General features: G+C 38.1%; 1 protein-coding gene across 4 annotated transcripts in view; it reads right to left on the bottom strand.

Moving 5' to 3' along the window:
* The window catches only part of ppp1r9ala (protein phosphatase 1 regulatory subunit 9A-like A), a 138,686-nt gene that overhangs the window by 53,427 nt on the left and 62,316 nt on the right, over positions 1 to 22,943 (bottom strand). For all 4 annotated transcript variants that reach the window (XM_028806289.2, XM_028806290.2, XM_028806291.2 and 1 more), the window contains exons 5-9: positions 13,692 to 13,796; positions 13,144 to 13,264; positions 8,510 to 8,665; positions 2,180 to 2,233; positions 127 to 356 (exon numbers count right to left, since the gene is read on the bottom strand). In XM_028806289.2, the coding sequence (XP_028662122.2) occupies positions 127 to 356; positions 2,180 to 2,233; positions 8,510 to 8,665; positions 13,144 to 13,264; positions 13,692 to 13,796 (666 nt within the window). The remainder of the gene's footprint in view (positions 1 to 126; positions 357 to 2,179; positions 2,234 to 8,509; positions 8,666 to 13,143; positions 13,265 to 13,691; positions 13,797 to 22,943) is intronic.

Raw genomic sequence — 22,943 nt, 5'->3', positions numbered from 1 at the left:
ACATTTATTGGCCAAGTATGCACACATACAAGGATTTTGACTTTTTTTTTTTTTGTTTTAACAATTACATAGTTACATTACAGACATACACACAATTGATCAGATTAAACTTCTGTATGTACTCACTTTTGTTGGTAATCTTTTAGCAGCTTCTTTGCCTTATTGTATTTTTTTTCCAAAACATCATACTGGGACTGAGTTTCTCGAAGATGTTCATTTACAGTTTTACATAAGGACTGTGCTTCATTCCAATAGGTCTCCAACTTTTTAATTTTTTCCTTATTTTCTTCAATGTCTTGCTCTAGCTTGGACTGTACTTTCTCCCAGTTAACTTTACTTGCTTCCATTACCATTAACTAAATTAAAAATCATAAATTTAAAACGTGAATTGTGATATTAAATGAAATAACACATTTTAAACAGACAGGGTAATATTTATTTTTGTACAAAATACTGGAATAGATTCTTAAAAAATGAAGACATGTATAGCTTAAAGTTAACCAGATGATCTCATCTTGACTCATCTTAAATTTTTACTTACTCTCAATTCAGCTATGGTTATTATCTAAAACACATGATGTACAAATTTTTCATGTTAAGTGTAGCACATCACACAATTTCTATTATAATCTGCTATATTCTGAAGGTAAGGACAGGAGGATATGTTTACCAGGATTTATTCAATTTCAAATATTATTAATTTCTATGACTTTTAATAATGTTCTATATAAACCTGAGCCACAAGTTTAACACAAACAATATTTTGCTTCCATTTTCACACAAAAAACAGTATGTTAAAAAAAACATTTTTTTCAACCCAATTATTTCAATCCAAGGATTCCAAGAAAAAATGAGAAGAAAGCAACAAATGAATGAAAAAAAGCATAACTTGATTTATCATGAAATATGGGGGGAGTTCAAGTGCATGTAAAAAATTCCTGCTTCATTAAAGCACTGCTCAAACTCACAATGGTGCAAAAGCTTCATAAAATGTCATGCAATGGTTATTCTAAAATTAACAGAACTTTTGATTATCTGCAGCTCACCATGCATAATCTTAATGAACCAAGACACAGGCCGAGCTTCAAAATTTGTCAAAGATAAAATAAATTGCTGTTTGGAAATTCTAGACATATGTGCCAACGTGTTAAGATGATTTATGTTGTCACAAGGGCTAACCTTGGTCCACAGTCATCGAAAACTGCAATTTCTGCCTATATATTTAATACTTCACCTACTTTGAAAATCCTTTATCCATAACAGTTAAGATCTATTTGTTTCTAGGTGTGGAGGAATTAAACAAACTTTATTTTCACCTCTCAAGTCAGAGACCCATAATCAACTTTCCCTTTCATCTTATCAAATATTTTTCACTGTTGACATGAACACTGTTTTCAAGTTCAGTTTCTTAATACAAAAGAATTCATTCAATATGTTTTTGCTGAATTCTAGTGCCATGTACATGTCCTTCTTGCGATTTGCATGGAAGTTCAAAAAGATCTGCCATCAATATGTGATGAAGACTGCAAATTACTCTGCCTAGAGACCAAGAATTGAAGCACAGACACAGAAGGTGTTCTGTCAAACTAATACACTAATGTGTATTTTAGTGCTTTGGGGGGGATGCCACCTTCCTCAAGTATAGGTACATAGTAGTTCTATAGTTGCCAACAATGATGGTGTTTGCTGACAATTTTTTTTCTTCAATTGGTAAATGACTGAGCATCATAATGGACTTTATAAGTTAATAGTCAACTGTTAATTGGTACATGCATCACATGCTTAAGAAAGAAGGGTCACCATGGTACATGTGCTATCTACACACAAAATGTAGTTTCACTCAAGATCTTGAACTGGTTTCTGTTCTGTCATATTTTCCAATTTTTTATATTTCTGAGCAATACTGTTTTGTTTTAAAAACTTTTATCAGGTGTCTACTCCAGAAATAACTATACACTAGAGGACTACTTTGCTCAAAATATGCATTATCTCACAGCTATATGAAATAAATGAGAAAAGGGAAAAACATTAACAGGGTAAGTATTTTTTTTTCGTGCTCTGGGAACATGGTAAGCATGGAATTATGTGTAAAACTTTTTAGTTGTTTTAGTTGTTTACAGCTACTGTTTAGATGGAAGTGTTAAAAAAACACTACATAAAAATGTTTTTGTATTCTTACCTGTTCTTTTAATCTGCTGATTTCAGAGGCTGCAATGGCATGTTTCAGCTGTAGCTATAAAACGACAATATAACAGTTTTGGGTAACTAGCATCAAACATAAAGCAATGCATAATAAAAACCACATTTAACAAAATGGTAATCCTCATCTGCCTATTAGCCAGTCTTTTCAATAGTTACTCTTGAAGCATCCTGTGCATATTTTGGATATGTTTTCACTAAACAGTGACACATGCGGTGGGTTGGCACCCTGCCCAGGATTGTTTCCTGCCTTGTGCCCTGTGTTGGCTGGGATTGGCTCCAGCAGACCCCCGTGACCCTGTGTTTGGATTCAGCGGGTTGGAAAATGGATGGATGGATGGATAAACAGTGACACTTGCGCACTAATTCACTTATAGCAAAGAGGATATGTTATACTTAAAGGGATAACCACAGAATAATTTGAAAATCATTTGCTAAAATGCAGAACATGAGCTATCAATTGGCATATGTTTTCAGTTTCATTATTAGATACATTTCTTTTCACATCCCTGGCCTTGAGTAGTACAACACAGACTTGAATCCCAAAATGTTGTTTTAACCATATGTTTCATGCTGCTCAGGCTTTTTCTCTCTCTCTATACAAAATGTACCATCTTCTATCCATCCATTATCCAACCCGCTATATCCTATCTACAGGGTCACGGGAGTCTGCTGGAGCCAACACAGGGCGCAAGGCAGGAAACAAACCCTGGGCAGGGCACCAGCCCACTGCAGGGCACACACACACACACATACATCAAGCACACACTAGGGACAATTTAAAATCGCCAATGCACCTAACCTGCATGTCTTTGGATTGTGGGAGGAAACCAGAGTACCCGGAGGAAACCCACACAGACACGGGGAGAACATGCAAACTCCACGCAGGGAGGACCCGGGAAGCAAACCCGGGTCTCCTTACTGCAAGGCAGCAGCGGTACCCACTGCGCCACCATGCTGCTGTACCATCACAGTTCTTTAAATATTCTGGCATTCTCACACCAAATCAAGGTTACAGTGTGCTCAAATCTCCTTACACCGTGTTCCAAATTATTATGCAAATTGTATTTGTCATAAAGATTAAATATTTTGTTTTCAATTAAACTCATGGATGGTATTGTGTCTCAGGGCTCTTTTGATCACTGAAATCAATCTCGGACACCTGTGATAATTAGTTTGCCAGGTGAGCCCAATTAAAGGAAAAACTACTAAAGAAGGATGTTCCATGTTATTAAGCAGACCACCATTTTCAAGCAATATGGGAAAGAAAAAGGATCTCTCTGCTGCCGAAAAGCATGAAATAGTTGAATGCCTTGGACAAGGTATGAAAACCTTAGATATTTGAAGGAAAACTTAAGCGAGATCATTGTACTGTTAAAAGATTTGTGGCTGACTCAAGAGCACACACAGGTTCATGCAGATAAAGGCAAAATGAGGAAGGTTTCTGCCAGACAAATACATCGGATTAAGAGAGCAGCTGTTAAAATGCCATTACAAAGCAGCAAACAGGTATTTGAAGCTGCTGGTGCCTCTGGAGTCCCGCAAACATCAAGGAGCAGGATCCTCCAGAGGACTGCAGTTATGCATAAACCTTCTATTCTGCCACCCCTAACCAATGCTCACAAGCAGAAACAGCTGCAGTGGGCCCAGAACTACATGAAGACTAATTTTCAAACAGTCTTATTTACAGATGAGTGCCGTGCAACCCTGGATGGTCCAGACAGATGGAGTGGTGGATGGTTGGTGGACAGCCACCATGTCCCAACAAGGCTGCGACGTCAGCAAAGAGGTGGCAGAGTCATGTTTTGGGCCGGAATCATGGGGAGAGAGCTGGTCGGCCCCTTTAGGGTCCCTGAAGGTGTGAAAATGACCTCTAAAAAGTATGTGGAGTTTCTGACTGACCACTTTCTTCCATGGTACAAAAAGAAGATCCGTGCTTTCCGTAACAAAATCATCTTCATGCATGACAATGCACCATCTCATGCTGCAAGGAATACCCCTGCATCATTGGCTGCAATCGGCATAAAAGGAGAGAAACTCATGGTGTGGCCCGCTTCTTTCCCTGACCTCAATCCTATTGAGAACCTTTGGAGCATCCTCAAGCAAAAGATTTATGAGGGTGGGAGGCAGTTTACATCCAAACAGCAGCTCTGGGAGGCTACTCTGACATCCTGCAAAGAAATTCAAGCAGAAACTCTCCAAAAACTCACAAGTTCAATGGATGCAAGAATTGTGAAGCTGCTATCAAATAAGGGGTCCTATGTTAATATGTAACTTGACCTGTTAAGATGTTTATGATTGAAATAGCTTTTGATTTCAGTAAATATGAACTCCTAATGCTGCAAATTCAACAAATGACCATTTTCAGTTCTTTACAACCAATAAAATGTTTTGAAACTCTGTTGTGTGTAATAATTTGGAACAGTGCATTTTAAGTTTTTTTATTTTTGAAAAACATACCATTATCATTAGGAGGTTTGTTCAGTAACATTTGAATTATACTTTAATGGTTGATGACTCAAAAATTATGCTGACTGCCACTTGCATCGACTATTTAGAAAAATCAGAGAAAAATATAATTTGCATAATAATTTGGAACGCAGTGTAGAGCAATGGAAACAAGGTAAGAAACTACATAATAAGGAAGGAATGGCAGTACATCACACATAAAAACACTACATACAAAAATTGTCCATGTGCATTCTTAAAATAAGACTATCATGCGAAACCAACTGACCAGCTTCTCAGGATTAGGTTAATCAAAAATAAAAACTCTCATACAAGAAGTATGCCTGCCCAATATTAGAGGCCTAGGTGCTGTGCAGAAAAAAAATGATGCTCCAGTGTTTTAAACCTGAGTTTAACCAAGATGAATTTCATAGGTTTCATTTTAGTGTACCTTTTAATGGTTAAATCAGGATTAGATTCTACTATTGTTTACTGCTACAGCTTACTTTTACTATTCACTCATTCTCTATCTACTCGATCTAGAGAGACTTGCACTGGTAATACTGAAAAAGATGGCCAACAAATGCACTATCCCTTAACAGTGGTCTCTAGCATCTCCTGGGCATTCTTATGTACACAAATACCATTTGAGATATAATGTTTAATCATTCCAACTTGGCATACCTAGGTATCTATTTGATTTGTGAAACAGACATTCTATTCCAAGGTTCTGAAGTATTTTCAAGATCCTCACTCTATCAAGAAAAGCAAGTCCTGCAGCTCTGTGAAAGAGCCTCACATCAGCTACTCTTTCAGACTCTGTCCAAAAGGCGTCAGTTAGCACAGAGATTGACCAATAAACAAATCTTCACCTGGAGAATTAGCTCCCATTTTACCATCTACATCTAGTATAATGCTTGCCCAACTGCTATCATCACACTGACCCACAGTCATGCATCATGATAGCTCCAAACTATCTAATGAAAAGGAACTAAGGTACTTTAAATCCTCCACTAGTGATGAAAATAAACATTTAACCATTTAGCTGATTTGAAGATGAAAACAGTTTAGGGAATGGGAAAAAAAACAGTAAACACCTAAATTTTCTTTTCAAAATTTTATGGGCCTTTTATTAGGTTCCAAATATTTCATAAATTGTATGAATTAATTTTGAGAAGAATGGCACTACAGGAACATTGTGTGTAGTACTACTTTAAAGTACTATTAATGCTGTCTGACCATGAATATAAAATACAAATGCAAGAATAACCTTATAAAGTTTCAGCTGCAATACTCAAAATACTCAACCACTCTGTTCTAAAACATTCTTTTCCATAAACTAGACAAATTCATCTGGCACAACCAGCTTTCACTCTTCCCCTAATATACTATTTAGGTATACAAACTTAAAACTCCAACTACTAATTACAGCTTTGAACAATATTCTGTTATTTATCTGTTAATATAAAGTATATTGCTAAATCACTCTTAACAGGCAGACAGTGCGGTGAAGTGGTTAAGGCTTTGTATAGACTTTAGACATTAAACCCTGCTACTGACAGTGTGTGACCATGACCAAGTCACTTCACCAGCCTGTGCTACAACTGGAAAAAAATAAAATGTAACCAACTGTATCTGAAATGTTGTAAGCTGCCTTGCATAAAGGCATCAGCCAAATAATAATAATTATAATAATAATAGAGGCTCAAATCCCTGATAAAGAGATCTATCGCATATATCTCATACCATGGAATGCCTTTTAGTGTAAAATAGTCTTTAAATATTCTTTAGTTGTTTATGGAACTATTCAGAATACAGTGGTGTGAAAAACTATTTGCCCCCTTCCTGATTTCTTATTCTTTTGTATGTTTGTCACACAAAATGTTTCTGATCATCAAACACATTTAACCATTAGTCAAATATAACACAAGTAAACACAAAATGCAGTTTGTAAATGGTGATTTTTATTATTTAGGGAGAAAAAAAAATCCAAACCTACATGGCCCTGTGTGAAAAAGTAATTGCCCCCTGAACCTAATAACTGGATGGGCCACCCTTAGCAGCAATAACTGCAATCAAGCGTTTGCGATAACTTGCAATGAGTCTTTTACAGCGCTCTGGAGGAATTTTGGCCCACTCATCTTTGCAAAATTGTTGTAATTCAGCTTTATTTGAGGGTTTTCTAGCATGAACCGCCTTTTTAAGGTCATGCCATAGCATCTCAATTGGATTCAGGTCAGGACTTTGACTAGGCCACTCCAAAGTCTTCATTTTGTTTTTCTTCAGCCATTCAGAGGTGGATTTGCTGATGTGTTTTGGGTCATTGTCCTGTTGCAGCACCCAAGATCGCTTCAGCTTGAGTTGACGAACAGATGGCCGGACATTCTCCTTCAGGATTTTTTGGTAGACAGTAGAATTCATGGTTCCATCTATCACAGCAAGCCTTCCAGGTCCTGAAGCAGCAAAACAACCCCAGACCATCACACTACCACCACCATATTTTACTGTTGGTACGATGTTCTTTTTCTGAAATGCTGTGTTCCTTTTACGCCAGATGTAACGGGACATTTGCCTTCCAAAAAGTTCAACTTTTGACTCATCAGTCCACAAGGTATTTTTCCAAAAGTCTTGGCAATCATTGAGATGTTTCTTAGCAAAACTGAGACAAGCCCTAATGTTCTTTTTGCTTAACAGTGGTTTGCGTCTTGGAAATCTGCCATGCAGGCCGTTTTTGCCCAGTCTCTTTCTTATGGTGGAGTCGTGCACACTGACCTTAATTGAGGCAAGTGAGGCCTGCAGTTCTTTAGACGTTGTCCCTGGGGTCTTTTGTGACCTCTCGGATGAGTCGTCTCTGCGCTCTTGGGGTAATTTTGGTCGGCCGGCCACTCCTGGGAAGGTTCACCACTGTTCCATGTTTTTGCCATTTGTGGATAATGGCTCTCACTGTGGTTCGCTGGAGTCCCAAAGCTTTAGAAATGGCTTTATAACCTTTACCAGACTGATAGATCTCAATTACTTCTGTTCTCATTTGTTCCTGAATTTCTTTGGATCTTGGCATGATGTCTAGCTTTTGAGGTGCTTTTGGTCTACTTCTCTGTGTCAGGCAGCTCCTATTTAAGTGATTTCTTGATTGAAAACAGGTGTGGCAGTAATCTGGCCTGGGGGTGGCTACGGAAGTTGAACTCAGGTGTGATACACCACAGTAGGTTATTTTTTAACAAGGGGGCAATTACTTTTTCACACAGGGCCATGTAGGTTTGGATTTTTTTTCTCCCTAAATAATAAACACCATCATTTAAAAACTGCATTTTGTGTTTACTTGTGTTATATTTGACTAATGGTTAAATGTGTTTGATGATCAGAAACATTTTGTGTGACAAACATGCAAAAGAATAAGAAATCAGGAAGGGGGGCAAATAGTTTTTCACACCACTGTATGTTAGGACACAAAGGATAGATAGATAATAATGAAAAGCAATGTTTACTGGTATGTAATATAAGCATAAATGTAGTAAGATATACACCCCAATTTACTACAGACCATATATTCACTGATCCAGTGTAATCAGATTTCAGTATAATGGAGAGCCAATGCCTGTCCTGGCTTTGATTCATTCAATGAGTAGTACAAAATGCAAAATTACTACATAAATTAACAATCTTGTTAACTAACCTCAATAAAATATGGTCATTTTCTTCACAAAATTACTGAATCAAATTTTGAGAAAACTATAAAAATAAAATATCACTGACAGAGATATAGATATATTGCCAAAAGCCTACCACCTGCAACACAGGAAAAATGAAAATAATCAAGTGGTGATGGGGGCAGTGTACAAGGACACAAAGGATTTTCAAATACCTCCTTATACTTTACAGCTGCGTGTGTGGAATCCATATCCTGTAATGAAAACATATCTTCATGTTCAGAGAGATCAAAAACTTCAACCGACTTTGAAGAAAGGTTTAAGCCTGGGCCTTCATCATCATCATCATCATCCTCTTCATAATGATCATCCTGCAAATTATATATATTTAATGACAGTACTTCAAAATGTAAATTAAAATTACATAATGAATAGTGTAGACTACACATTATGCACTTAAGTGAACTTTTCTGGTTAAAAGCAAGTAATTTCTTTTTTTAATGATAAAAAAACAACAAATTATATCTAGGATATTAAGCTCTATGCAGTGCACGCTTAACGTAAAACAAAATCTGTTCCTACACATTCTTATGTATTTCTCAAGCATAATTTATAGAAGAACACCACAATCTGTTTTAGTAAAAAATGCAGCTTCCACCATTACATATTAAAAAAGCTTCCAATAATCATCAATAATCTACTTCTTAACTTAAAGGTCCAATGACTACAGTTCTGCTTTCCAGTCAATAGTCCAAAACACTTAAGTTATATGACAAAACCATAAAGTAAAATAACCTTCAACCCAAGTTACTAGGGTTTTAGATACCAGGTATCACATGCCTGTATGTTAGTGCTCAAAAGGCATGTGATTTGATCACTCTATGTCTAGTAAAAACATCCAATAACAATTCAAGTTCAAGTTACAATCAGGAGGCCACTTCTACAAATCACAAGCATCTTAGAAGACCCATAATTTTTCAACATGTAAATATTAAATCTCCTGATAGAGTTACAATTGTTAGAAACTTGCTCAGCAGAACATCCACCAAGTCTGCTAAAAGGAAATCTCTTTGAATTCATTAAAGCTTGCCATTTTTCTGAATGCATGGGATGATTTCTCCATTTTTCTTCCTCAGTTTATTACTCCACTTTCTTTAATGTAAAGGCTAATATTGCAACATTTTCTCTCTGGTAAAGCCTGCCTTGCTGCTTTCTGTTTTATAGGAGATTTGCAGCAACAACAAAAAAAAAAGACAACAGCTCAACAACCATAATACCTTGAGTAAAGGAACACAACAAATATATTCTGTAAAGCCTAGAAAAGCAGGTGATGGGAAAAAAAAAAATCTTTTGTGATCGGCCAATTTACTAATCGAGTCTTTAGTAGTGAAAAATCAGAGCATCACTATTAAATAGGGTGTATGATTCATGCATGCATTTATTTTTAAAGATTCCCCAATACAGAAAGTACTTTGATATTGGACAACACTTATATTCTATCTAGTGCTCTTAACGGCTTCTTGAATACTTATTTCTGTACAGTATGGATAGGTCCTTTAAAGTGCCTGCACCCGGTTGTAATCAATAACGGGCACTTGAAATTCCAAGGAGAGTGGTGATATTTCAGTGGAAATTAAGTAGTTTAAACTACCCAATAATTTAACTGTCAATCCCAAAGAACAGTGAAGTAACATCTCCCTATTAAAATCTGGCATTATAAAATCTCATGAAATTTAATTCTTTAATATTTCTTCACTAACCTTATTTGTTACTAAGGGTTGGGAACATGCACTGATACAGTGTGTTGCTGTACACACTACACAATGAACCACCTCAGGAACCCAAATTAGGACCTAAGCACAGCTGTGCAACAGGTGACACCCCAGCACCACACTACTTTGAATGGAATGGATGAGTATGAGGTTTTTTTTTACAGTGGCTGGAGTGCCCCAAGTTTTCCCTGCAAGTTGGAGTAACTTCTTGCAAGGGGGGGATATTATATTCAGGATGGAGCAATTGCAGGTTCGGAGTGGAATCACTTCCGGCATCAACAGAGTGGAATAACTTCTGGCATCTACAGGGTTCAAACCAGTAACCTTTCGATTGCCGGCACAGATCCCTAGCCACAGAGCCACCAATCCACCTCATTTATTACTAACTCCTGCACAAAAAGTAATACGGATGTCCATTTGACTTCCTCCAGGGATATTAATAGATTTAAAGATCAACGGAACAACAAATTTATAAACGTTAGTGTAAATTAAATGTGCTATATGTTGAAGACCCATTATTGTAATTAGGAAGCACAATTCACTTGCTATACAAAAATACAAACCCAAAACTAAAATAAAATGACTGTAATGCAGTTTAGCCCATATACCAAGATTGAATAACACTTATTTATTGCCAAACAACATGGGTGAAGTCAAAATAAACATACTTGGAAAGAATGATGAAGATAAAGCAGGTTAATAAAATAATGTATACTAAATTTACACTTTTCTCACTACTCAAAGCACTTTCCGCAGACAAAGGGAAACCACATCAGCTACCACTAATGTGTAGCACCCACCTGGAACAAGCAACAGCAGCCCTTATTACACCAGTATGCTCACCACACATTAGCTATTTAGGTGGTGAAGGGGTAAAGACAGAGAGATAGTCAGTGACACGGGATGATTAGGAGGCCAGAATGGACAAGGCCACGATGGGCAATTTAGCCAGGGCATTACGATAAACCCTACTTTATGAAAGATGCCCAGGGATCTTTAATGACCATAGAGAGTCAGGACCTCAGTGCCATATTTACAACACATAGTCCCCGTCACTGCACTGGAGCATTGGGATTCACACACAGTACACAGGGTAAGCACCTCCTTTTTGGATGCACCTCATATTTGGAAGAAAATAATGAGATGTATTTCAATCTGGCTTTAAAAAACTTTGTAGTACAGAATCTGTTTTGTTGAAGGTGACAAATGATATTCTACTAACCTTGCACTTGGGCTACTGTGCTATTTTAGTACTGCTGGACGTTAGTGCAGCTTTTGATACAGTGGACCATGGGGTTCTATTAAACGGCTTGAGAATGAAGTTGGTATTTAAGGATGTGCACTGAAATATTATTATTATTAAATGGTTTGCACCCTACTTAAATGTTAGATCTGTGTTGGTACACATAGGTGATAACTTTTCCCAGCCAGCTCTGCTCACTCAAGGCATACTACAAGGTTCAATTCTGGCACCATTATTATTTGCCTTATACTTGCTCCCTTATTTCAAAAACACAACGTCAATTACCACTGTTTTGCTGATGATACTCAGCTTTATATTAAACATCATTTCATTTGTAAAGAGGCTGATAAGAGTATTGATGATATTAAAAACTGGATGCTGCAAAATTTCCTCCAACTAAATGAAAATAAAACTGAGGTCATTATCTTTGGCCCAATTTCTTCTGCTAATGAAGCTGGCACTCATTTAGGCTCATTGATGGCAAAGATTCGTAATGATGTCAAGAATCTGGGTGTCATCCTTGATATGTCTTTGAGCTTTGACAAACAAATCTCTGTGGTAGTAAAATCCAGCTTTTATCAACTGAGGCAAATTTCAAAGTTAAAATCCTTCCTTTCACAGAAGGATCAGGCAACAGTGATTCATGCTTTTATTACATCTAGGCTTAATTATTGCAATTCCTTATATGGGGGATTGCCCAAATCTGCCCTGTTGTGACTTCAACTGGTACAAAATGCAGCAGCTAAATGTCTGACTAGCACCAGCAAAAGAGTATCTCTCACCCATATTGGCCTCCCTCCACTGGTTGTTGGTGAGATTTCAGATGAAGTAGTTTTATTGTTTATTTATAAGGCCTTGCATGGCATCGACCCTAAATACAACTGCAATCTCATTCATCCCCTATCAGGAACGAGAGTTTTGAAGTCATCTGCTCGATTACTCCATGCAGTTCCTAGATCACGGCTAAAGTTTAAGGGTGACAGGGCTTTTTCAGTTATTGCTCCAAGAATTTAGAACAATCTGCCACTCCGTATCAGATCTTCTCATTTTATTGAGGTTTTAAAGACTCGATTAAAAACCTTTTTCTCCTCCGCCTTTTACGGTGGGTAAGGTCGTCGGGACGGGGAGGATAGATGTTCAAAGTTTTTACTGTTTTATTAAATTGGTTGCTTTATAGTAGCCTTACCCGTTTCTTTGTAAAGCACTTTGGTACAATTCTGTTTTTAAATGTGCTTTATAAATAATTTGATTGATTGATTGAGTGTCGGGGGATAACCAACTGTCAACTGCAGGTGGTATGATTGAAATGCTATATTTAACATTCAGAAGCTGCGAAGAATCAAATAAAAGTGATGAACATCGTGATATTGGCTTTTGCACATTATTCTTCCCAAACTAGCCATGGTAACTGTCTAAGATGGGTTGAATTCCAAGTAATCAATGCAGACCTCAGTGTTAAGGCTTACAGTGCACCATATATTGGGATGTCTTTTGTAATGCATGCAGTCATAAATCGTACTGCATCTGTAATCCCAACAGATAGTGCATCACAAACATTTGTAGTAATAAAATACATTGAATTTGTCGTTCCAACAAATGCCGATTCACAAACATTAGCACTGCTTTAACAAATCCCATACCAATTGACATATAACAGACATTCTAACTGGACAGATACAAAGACACCCATCCTTTCATTAAAGAGGATATCAAATTGAAAAAATCATATTACCAAGTTCTATAATCCAGTAATGTTTTCTTTAAAGACCTGTAATAAAGCTGCTGAAGTTATCACTAGCTGATAAATTAAAGTACTTAGCAGTATCAGACTTGCCTCTTCCGTGGATTGATCATAGTCATCCTCCAACAGCTGACTTTTTTCCTGCTCTAATGTCTCACTAATGAGACGAGCCACTTCACTGTGTGTGCCAGGCTTTTCTCGGCCAATAAGAAATCTAAAAGAGAGAGGGGAGGTTAAAAAAGCTCTCTGAATACAGTAAAAAGCAAACAATGAACAAATGCAGTAATATATAATATGGGAGTTAACTGTAAACGTCCTAAAGATCCTGCTAAAATTCACTTTCTTCGTAGCAGGGTTTGTGAGTCTTATGGGCATACATCTGTCCTTAACACGTAATGTATATTGAAAAATAAATATCATTGGTATATCTTTTTCAAAAAAAGAATAAAAATACAAAAATTTAAAAACACACCAATATTAATGGGAATACCATTGAACTGCAAACAATAGAGATGACAAAAATCAGTTTTTAAACTGTGACCTAATTTTCTTGTCAAATGTTGCAGTCGGTTGCATATTTACTGCTGAACCGTTTTCCCCAAATGCTTCCAAGAAACATACTAATAAAAAATTGCTTTTACTTGACTGTGCCTTTAGTGTTCTTCAAGACCGTTGCAGCAAAAAACTGTGTAACACCAACAAGACTGATGCCATCCACTTCAACAATCTGGTCATTCACTTGAATTCTGCAATGTAAATGATGAAAACAATGAAGTTGTGCTTTCATTGCAATTGTTAAGTAGTAACATTAATTAGTACAATGGAATTCTTCTTATGGAAGTCATGAATTAAGTATTTCTACAGTAATTATATATATATATATATATATATATATATATATATAAAATATATAAAGAGACAATATACAAAGAACACACAATTCCTGTAGATGTAAAATAATTATAATGAAGTGTATTTTGTACATGTGGACTGAGGTGCATAACCAAGTGTACTCAACAGTCCAAATGCTTGCAGATAAGTGCTACTGAAGAATCTAAAAGTGAGTGCCCAAAAAGTCCTTGTAATTCTTGCCTCAAGGCAGTGAGGTGACATTGTCCTCCACTATGGCCAAAATTCTATCATGCAGTGGTCCTTATAGAGCTGTTCAATTTCTATGAGGCCACAGCTATTGAGAGCCTGGGCCAAACTCACCACTACCTTCTCCCAAGAAGATATGTTGCTGTACCAAATGGTAATCCCATAAGGCAAGGATGTTCTCACTGCTTCTAAGTACATAAAACCAAAGGAATCCCCCATCACTTCAGACACCTCAGAAAGAAAAGGGCACTTTTGTTCCCAGACCAAAGCAGGTCATTAGAAATGCAAACTCTCAAAAACCTAAAGCTGGCAACTTTTTCAATTTCAGTTCCATTAAAACTTAAGTGGATAACAAGTTCACAGTTTGTGTCCATGAATACTACTACAAGCACTTTTCTTTTGCTCATGTTCAAAGTCAGGTTGTTGCTATGATACCACCTTGGCAGTTATACGACTTCATCCATTTAAGTAAACAGTCACAGATTTATGTCTCACTACCAAAGTGCACCACCTGTCATCCCTCTTCTACACGGTGGTGTGCTGGGGAGGCAGCATAAAGAAGAGGGACGCCTCACGCCTGAACAACCTGGTGTGGAAGGCAGGCTCTATTGTAGGCACAGAGCTGGACAGTTTGACATCCGTGGCAGAGTGACAGGCACTGAGCAGACTCCAGTCAATCATGGAGAATCCACTGCAATCCACTAAACAGTGTCATCTCCAGACAGAGGAGCAGCTTCAGTGACAGACTGCTGTCACCGTCCTGCTCCACTGACAGACTGAGGAGATCGTTCCTCCCCCACACTATGCGACTCTTCAATTCCACTCGGGGGGTAAACGTTAACATTATACACAATTACTGTCTGTTATACCTGCATTTTTATCACTCTTTAATATCTCAATATATCCCAATGTAAAAGGTCAAAGCAGTACATAAACCTGCTTTCTTCGTCCTCATACCAACAACAACAACATTTATTTATATAGCACATTTTCATACAAAAAGTAGCTCAAAGTGCTTTACATAATCAAGAAAAATAAAAGACAAAATAAGAAATTAAAATAACTGAAATGGCTTTTGGGTGGGAGGTTTGATAATGCCATGGATTTCAATGTGTGTCGCTTACAATTTGCCTCGAGGTTGAATGAAAATGACTAATAACGGCAGGAAGAGAACACCCTCAGTAAATAAAAGGGTGGACAGTGTTATGGTGAGGTTATCTAGATTCAGTGAGCAGGATGTGGAGATTATATCCACACCATTTCATTCCATTGTTCACCATATTGTTCACCTATTCCTTTGTGCTTGCTGATTACTTGGTGGTTTCTGTTCATGCAGTAAATGGCAAACTCCTTTGGCTGAATAATGGCAAGAGCCCAAGATGAGTGATGTCACTTTTTGCATTTAACTTAACAGTGTTGCTTATCTACTGTGTGATCCAGTGGTTGAACATCAGCTAATAAAATATTAATAATAATAATGAACTGCATTTTTATATCACTTTTATAACCTACTCAAAGCAATTCACACTGATAGCGGTGGTTGAAGTGGTTCTGCACTAATACTGTAGATGGTAGGGACTGGCTATCTGGCCACCACCACAGATTCCCCTCCAAGAGTCTTCCCTCTTGATTTTGTTTGTTATGTCTAGCAAACACAATATAAGTAAACATTAAATTATGAACCTAAAATTAAAAGTATTTGTCATAAATAATGACAGTCACTACATGTCCAACACAAAAATATGTGGATTAACTTATGAATTAACATTAAAATAAGTACACAGCTGTCACCACTGTTTCCAACACCACCAGTGATCAAAACCGCCTGGTTTTTCTATCTTAATGTGTGATCAGTTTTATAAAGGTCTAACTGTATCTTACTATGTCAAAACTTGCATGACATCAGAATGTTATTTTAGTGAAAATAAATTAGAAACATTTCAACAGTCTGGCAGTATATCCCAGCAACTGAAGAACAAAGCACAGAAAACTCAGAATTTGAAACGGACTTGCTCAATCACTCTCTCTGCAAAATAAATGCACTGTTACAACAGGCTTATTACATACAAAGCTAGGAAAATAAAAACTGTAACCATAACTTCAGTTGTCTGCTACATGCAAAAACAGTTGACCACACTTTTACTTTGTTTTGTGTATTTTGTTTTTTTTTAGTTTTTCTTACGGAGGTGTCTGGCCTTTCATGGCAATGATACGATACACATGGTGCAGTCAGCCAGAGACTGATGTCTCAGAAATCATTCCTTAAACTTTCTTCCCATTAAAGCCTGCCAAGAATTGAGTTTAGACTGTTACTCTGACCATTTTCCATTTTTTTAGCTTATTTCTTGGTCTTAACAGCTATCTAAATGTAAAGCCAGATATCAAAAAGTCAGTATGGTTTACCCACTTGAAGCAAGCAAAGTAAAGAAATATCAACATAAAAATTCTTTATTCTCAGCTCCAATTTTAATTTGTTTGTCACCCTGTCTAAATGAAATATGCTTTGTAACTCCACAGTATATGTTGTGTAAATGGAGGTATTTTAGTAATTTGGGGGGGTTGTGAGCATTTGAAATTAATGGACGCTATAGGAAGAGTAAGTTAGTTCTCGGGCACAAATGTGGATTTCACATGGTCCCTCACCACCATGCACAATGCTGATAAGCTCCAAAGTGGCAAAGTTGTAAGATCTGACATGAAATAGTGAAAACACAGGATACTATAAGGTGCTTTGGCTAATAATTCCCTTCAGTATTACATGGACAGTGCCTTAGGGACTGGCAGAATGGGTTGGTGGCTCCTGTTTTTAAAAAGGAAGAAAACAAAGTATTTCTACAGAGCAAGACATGAACATTGAACTATGCCAAGTAAGCATCTTGTTTCCTCTACTGTTCATGATTTTGATGGATAGAACTTCAAGGTCCAAACAAGAAAATCCGAGAAAATACTCTCATGCACAAGGGAGAAAGGAATTCAAATGTGATGAATCTTTGAACTGAAGACGTCCCTATATATTATTTAAGTTCCAGCTGCAGTACTTTTGGTTTTCCATCACCAAGTTTGTTAAACTGAACCAGTGAGCTACTGTTCTTCTTACTAAAACACCCCAGATTTGATCAAATGTAAAGCATACTTTCCAGTTAGTTTTAATTGTACACCTCTCTCAGACCACATTCTATAACACCACCAAGACATCAAATGAATGAAACTATATAACTAGGCAAGGAAGTGAGTCTTCAATTCATAGTATTACAATATTCTGAAGTTCCTGTACCAAATGCAGTTAAGTATCTGAACTTTTGTGAACAATATCTTGAGTACCATTGCAGCATATTATTGTTTCTGCACCACCTTTACCTCTGGACTATCAAATTATTTATTATTAGCATGGGGGGGGCGGAGCTGAAGCAAGTTGTAAATTATCCCTCAAAGAACACCATCATGCTTTTAACTATGCTTGCTTGCATCAGGCCTGTGTAAGGTTTTGTTTTGGACAGTGAGAAGAAAACTGAGTTAGAGTATGTGTGTGCTTCTAAGCTGGCAGCCTAGGTGTGATTCACACACAGACTATGACTGTTTATGTAGTTTTCCCATGTGTGAGGAGAGAATAACCATTACCTCTTACCAAATTAGTATTCTAGCTTCAAACTACAAGTGCTGTCAATCTGGCATGATGGTACAAATCTGGACATCTTTTGATAACTCTAAATTAAAAGCCTGCTCATCTTATCTCTGCTGTGAACTAGATATTAGTAAGGTTGCTGCTCTGACTGCAACAATCACCCTCTCTACAAAGTGATCACCTTCCTCCACTAGTAAGGTTTTTAACATAGTCCATAAGCAATCTATGTCTTCTAACCTCTGCCAATGTGCAGGGATAGAGAGTTGAACTCGTACCTTTCAGAGACTCATTGACTTGTTCCCAACAAACCCTTATAACCTTTGAGTTTAGTAGCTCTGCCCAGCAGACACTTCAGCCATCTGAGCCTGTAGATCTCCAATGTATAATCAGCTGACATCTCAGCACCTCAGTGTTGAGAACATATGGCCTCAGATATCAGATTGCAAAAATTATCAATGACTATTGGTAAAACACGGCTGTGGCACCATGTACACATATGAGCATTATTGTGTTTGAACTACTCCTTCCTATTATTGTAACCTTGGTATGGTGTGGGTACTTGTTTACGTCAATGTTTCTTAGAACTATGTTGAATGAAGATACGTGTTCCCAACAGGGTTACCCATTAGGACTGAGACGATAGTCAATGACATCATCCATCGTCAATTGGCAGGCCACATCAATCAATGTAAATAACAATTGTCAATTGACTCAAAATATTTATAGAAATTTCCTTAAAGCACCAAATTGAAGCCATAATTTTTAATCTTGTGCAACTCACAAGAAATCTATCAAGCACTTCTAAGACATTTTTGCACTCAGTCCATTTTGATTTGTTCCAAATCACACTCTACAAGCATAATTCTTTGCCAAGATAAATGACGTAATAACTAACTGAAAAAGCAAAAAGAAGCAGCAAAGCATATCAGATTTGTCATTTTTGTAGAATTCAATCCTAGGGAAGGGTATCATTCGGATTTTATTGATACTGATATCAACACTGATTAACCTTATCTATGCTCTTATCAATACTACTCTCCATAAAGTGGTGTAAAAAAAAACTGATGGGAAAAAAATTCAGTTATTTTAATTTAACTTTTCTCAAAAATAAGTTAGTTTCCTGTATTCTTGTAGTGCTGCTTCACTAACAGAAGTTAAACTTAAACATTATAGAACTATTAAACATATGAAACTATTTACAATATATTATTCACAGGAAAAAACTATTTACAATATTCATAGCCTTGCACAATAAAAATATTCTGACTTTATAATCTGTCATATTCTTATCAAAAAATAGAGTAGCATACCTTTCCAGAAACAAGGGAAAAACATTTCTCAGCCCAAAGCTTCTCCTTCTAAAGTATATCTTTTATTTTATATCTATAGATTTCTATATCTCTATATACAGTGTATCTGGAAAGTATTCACAGCACATCACTTTTTCCACATTCTGTTATGTTACAGCCTTATCCAAAATGGATTAAATTCATTTTTTTCCTCAGAATTCTACACATAACACCCCATAATGACAACGTGAAAAAAGTTTACTAGAGGTTTTTGCAAATTTATTAAAAATAAAAAAACTGAGAAATCCCATGTACGTAAGTATTCACAGCCTTTTGCTCAATACTTTGTCGATGCACCTTTTGGCAGCAATTACAGCCTCAAGTCTTTTTGAATATGATGCCACAAGCTTGGCGCACCTATCCTTGGCCAGTTTCGCCCCATTCCTCTTTGCAGCACCTCTCAAGCTCCATCAGGTTGGATGGGAAGCGTCGGGTGCACAGCCATTTTAAGATCTCTCCAGAGATGTTCAATCGGATTCAAGTCTGGGCTCTGGCTGGGCCACTCAAGGACATTCACAGAGTTGTCCTGAAGCCACTCCTGTGATATCTTGGCTGTGTGCTTAGGGTCGTTGCCCTGCTGATAGATGAACCATCGCCCCAGTCTGAGGTCAAGAGCGCTCTGGAGCAGGTTTTCACCCAGGATGTCTCTGTACATTGCTGCAGTCATCTTTCCATTTATCCTGACTAGTCTCCCAGTCCCTGCCGCTGAAAAACATCCCCACAGCATGATGCTGCCACCTCCATGCTTCATTGTAGGGATGGTATTGGCCTGGGTGATGAGCGGTGCCTGGTTTCCTCCAAATGTGACGCCTGGCAATTCACACCAAAGAGTTCAATCTTTGTCTCATCAGACCAAAGAATTTCTTTCTCATGGTCTGAGAGTCCTTCAGGTGCCTTTTGGCAAACTCCAGGTGGGCTGCCATGTGCCTTTTACTAAGGAGTGGCTTCCGTCTGGCCTCTCTACCATACAGGCCTGATAGGTGGATTGCTGCAGAGATGGTTGTCCTTCTGAAAGGTTCTTCTCTTCCACAGAGGACCTCTGGAGCTCTGACAGAGTGACCATCGGATTCTTGGTCACCTCCCTGACTAAGGCCCTTCTCCCCCGATCGCTCAGTTTAGATGGCCGGCCAGGTCTAGGAAGAGTCCTGGTGGTTTCGAACTTCTTCCACTTATGGATGATGGAGGCCACTGTGCTCATTGGGACCTTCAAAGCAGCAGAAACTTTTCTGTAACATTCCCCAGATTTGTGCCTCGAGACAATCCTGTCTTGGAGGTCTGCAAACAATTCCTTTGATTTCATGCTTGGTTTGTGCTCTGACATGAACTGTCAACTGTGGGACCTTATATAGACAGGTGTGTGCCTTTCCAAATTATGTCCAATCAACTGAATTTACCACAGGTGGACTCCAATTAAGCTACAGAAACATCTCAAGGATGATCAGGGGAAACAGGATGCACCTGAGCTCAATTTTGAGCTTCGTGGCAAAGGCTGTGAATACTTATGTACATGTGCTTTCTCAATTTTTTTATTTTTAAAAAATTTGCAAAAATCTCAAGTGAACTTTTTTCACATTGTCATTATGGGGTGTTGTGTGTAGAATTTTGAGGAAAAAAATGAATTTAATCCATTTTGGAATAAGGCAGGAACATAACAAAATGTGGAAAAAGTGATGCGCTGTGAATACTTTCCGGATGCACTGTATCTATATCTATATAAATATCTATATAACATACAGAAGGAGAGGAGCATTGCAACTGCGCAGAAACAAAAATTTATAATAATTTGTAATAACCCTGCCTTAAGGCAACTGCACTAAATCAAAGAGTGCAGTGGAGTTTACTGGCCAGCTGTTAGGTACACCCTCTTTCCTCTCAGAGTAAACAAGCAGATGCGGAGATGCTGCCATAAATTACAAAGCTGCTTTGCTTAGTTGCAATGTGCATGTTTTGATAAGCAGTAAGTAATAAAAAAAATATATATTTTATAAATTTCCCATAGTTTTTGAAAGTGGGGAGTGTTTGCTAGCAGTAATATGCCGGCTGGTACCTTCCATGTCAGAAAAGAACTTTTCCATTTTACTGGAATGAATAGCAATTAATAACATAGATAATAATTCTTTATATTTATCTAGCGCTTTTCTCACTACTCAAATCGCTCTCCACAAAGGGAGGACCCGGGGTCGTACTTAATTTAACTATAAATGGAATAGTAAACGCTTACCTTCTTAAAATTTTTTAACAAGACACTGCTTACACTGCTCTTTTTATTTCTGTGAAAAGTGTGCACACTTGTGCTCAGAAATGATTATTCAAATCCCATCGGAGATTCACATTAAATACTGATAAAGCAGAATCATCGCAAAAAAGTGAAAAGGACAACTGGAATAAAGAGAAGAAACCTTCAGCCCCCTCCTTGTATACGATCATGTTTAATAATCTTATCAGCCATACATAAGTTTTTACATACGGACGCAATTTGTTTTTGCGGGCAGGATCAGGACAAATGGGGACAAATGGGGCCAAATGTATACAGGAGTAGGCGGGCAGTCCTGCACTGACCTCTAGTTTGAAATTGATGAGCCTTTATTAATTGCCTTCCAACTAAACTCCTACTGTTCTAGCAATGGGAGACGCCTCAACTTTCTAAACGCAATCAGACTTGTTTAACTCCTTTAGACTGCTCGTCTTCTACTTCAGTGTTAAGGCCTGAAGCACAATGCTCCTTCACTCTCGTTCACCTCTACTTGCTCATTTACCATGTGCTGTTCCTTCTTGTGCCAACACATGGTGAACCAGCACACACCTGTTCTAGCACCTTCCACCCTTTTTCCCAGGGACCTCCTCTTAATGTATTAATAATGTAGTATTACTGTATTCAAACGTTAAAGATGCTCACAGCACCACCCCACTGCCTGCGCTTGGGAAAGCAGATCATAACCTGGTTCTGCTTCAGCCTCACTACAAACCAAGAGTGAGGGAGCTACCTACAACCACACGCTCATTCAGGAAGTGGTCCCCCTGAGGCAAAGCAGGCTTTGAGAGACTGCTTTGGAACTACGGACTGGGATATCCTGTAGGGATCACATAGTGAGAACATAGAGGAGGTTGTTGACTGCACTACTGACTACATCAACTTCTGTATGGACATTGTAGTTCCAGTAAGAACAGTACGCTGCTATGCTAACAACAAGCCATGGATTACAAGTGACATCAAGGGCCTTTTGAACCAGAAGAAAAGGGCTTTTAAAGGAGGTGATCAGCATGAGCTCAACCGTGTGCAGAAGGAACTCCGAGTCCAGCTCAGAGCGGCGAAGGAGCAGTACAGGAGAAAGCTGTAGCAGAAGTTGCAGAATAACAGCATGAAGGAAGTGTGGGATGGGATGAAGATCATCACTGGCTGCAGATCGAAGCGGGGTGCCACCATCGAGAGAGACGTGAAGAGAGCAAGCCAAATGAACAACTTCTTTAACAGGTTTGACCACCCTAACCCACTCTCACCTTAGAGTACTACACCCTCCACCCATCCTTCTGCTGATACCAGCATAGGAGAGACATCCCCACCCACAATTACAGTAGCGCAGGTGAGCAGAGAGCTGAGGAGACTTCATGCCAGCAAAGCAGCGGGTCCAGATGGAGTATTGCCACGACGGCTGAAGGTCTGTGTGCTGGAGCTGGGGAGTCCTCTACAGTGCATCTTCAACCTGAGCTTGGAACAGGGGAGAGTCCCGAGGCTTTGGAAAACATCTTGTATCGCCCCAGTCCCAAAGGTATCACGTCCTAGTGAGCTGAACGACTTCCGGCCTGTCGCTCTAAGTCACATGTGA

Source organism: Erpetoichthys calabaricus, chromosome 8 (genome assembly GCF_900747795.2).
Source record: "Erpetoichthys calabaricus chromosome 8, fErpCal1.3, whole genome shotgun sequence".
NCBI classification, from domain to species: Eukaryota; Metazoa; Chordata; class Cladistia; order Polypteriformes; family Polypteridae; genus Erpetoichthys; species Erpetoichthys calabaricus.
This window is presented reverse-complemented; position numbering and strand designations above follow the sequence as displayed.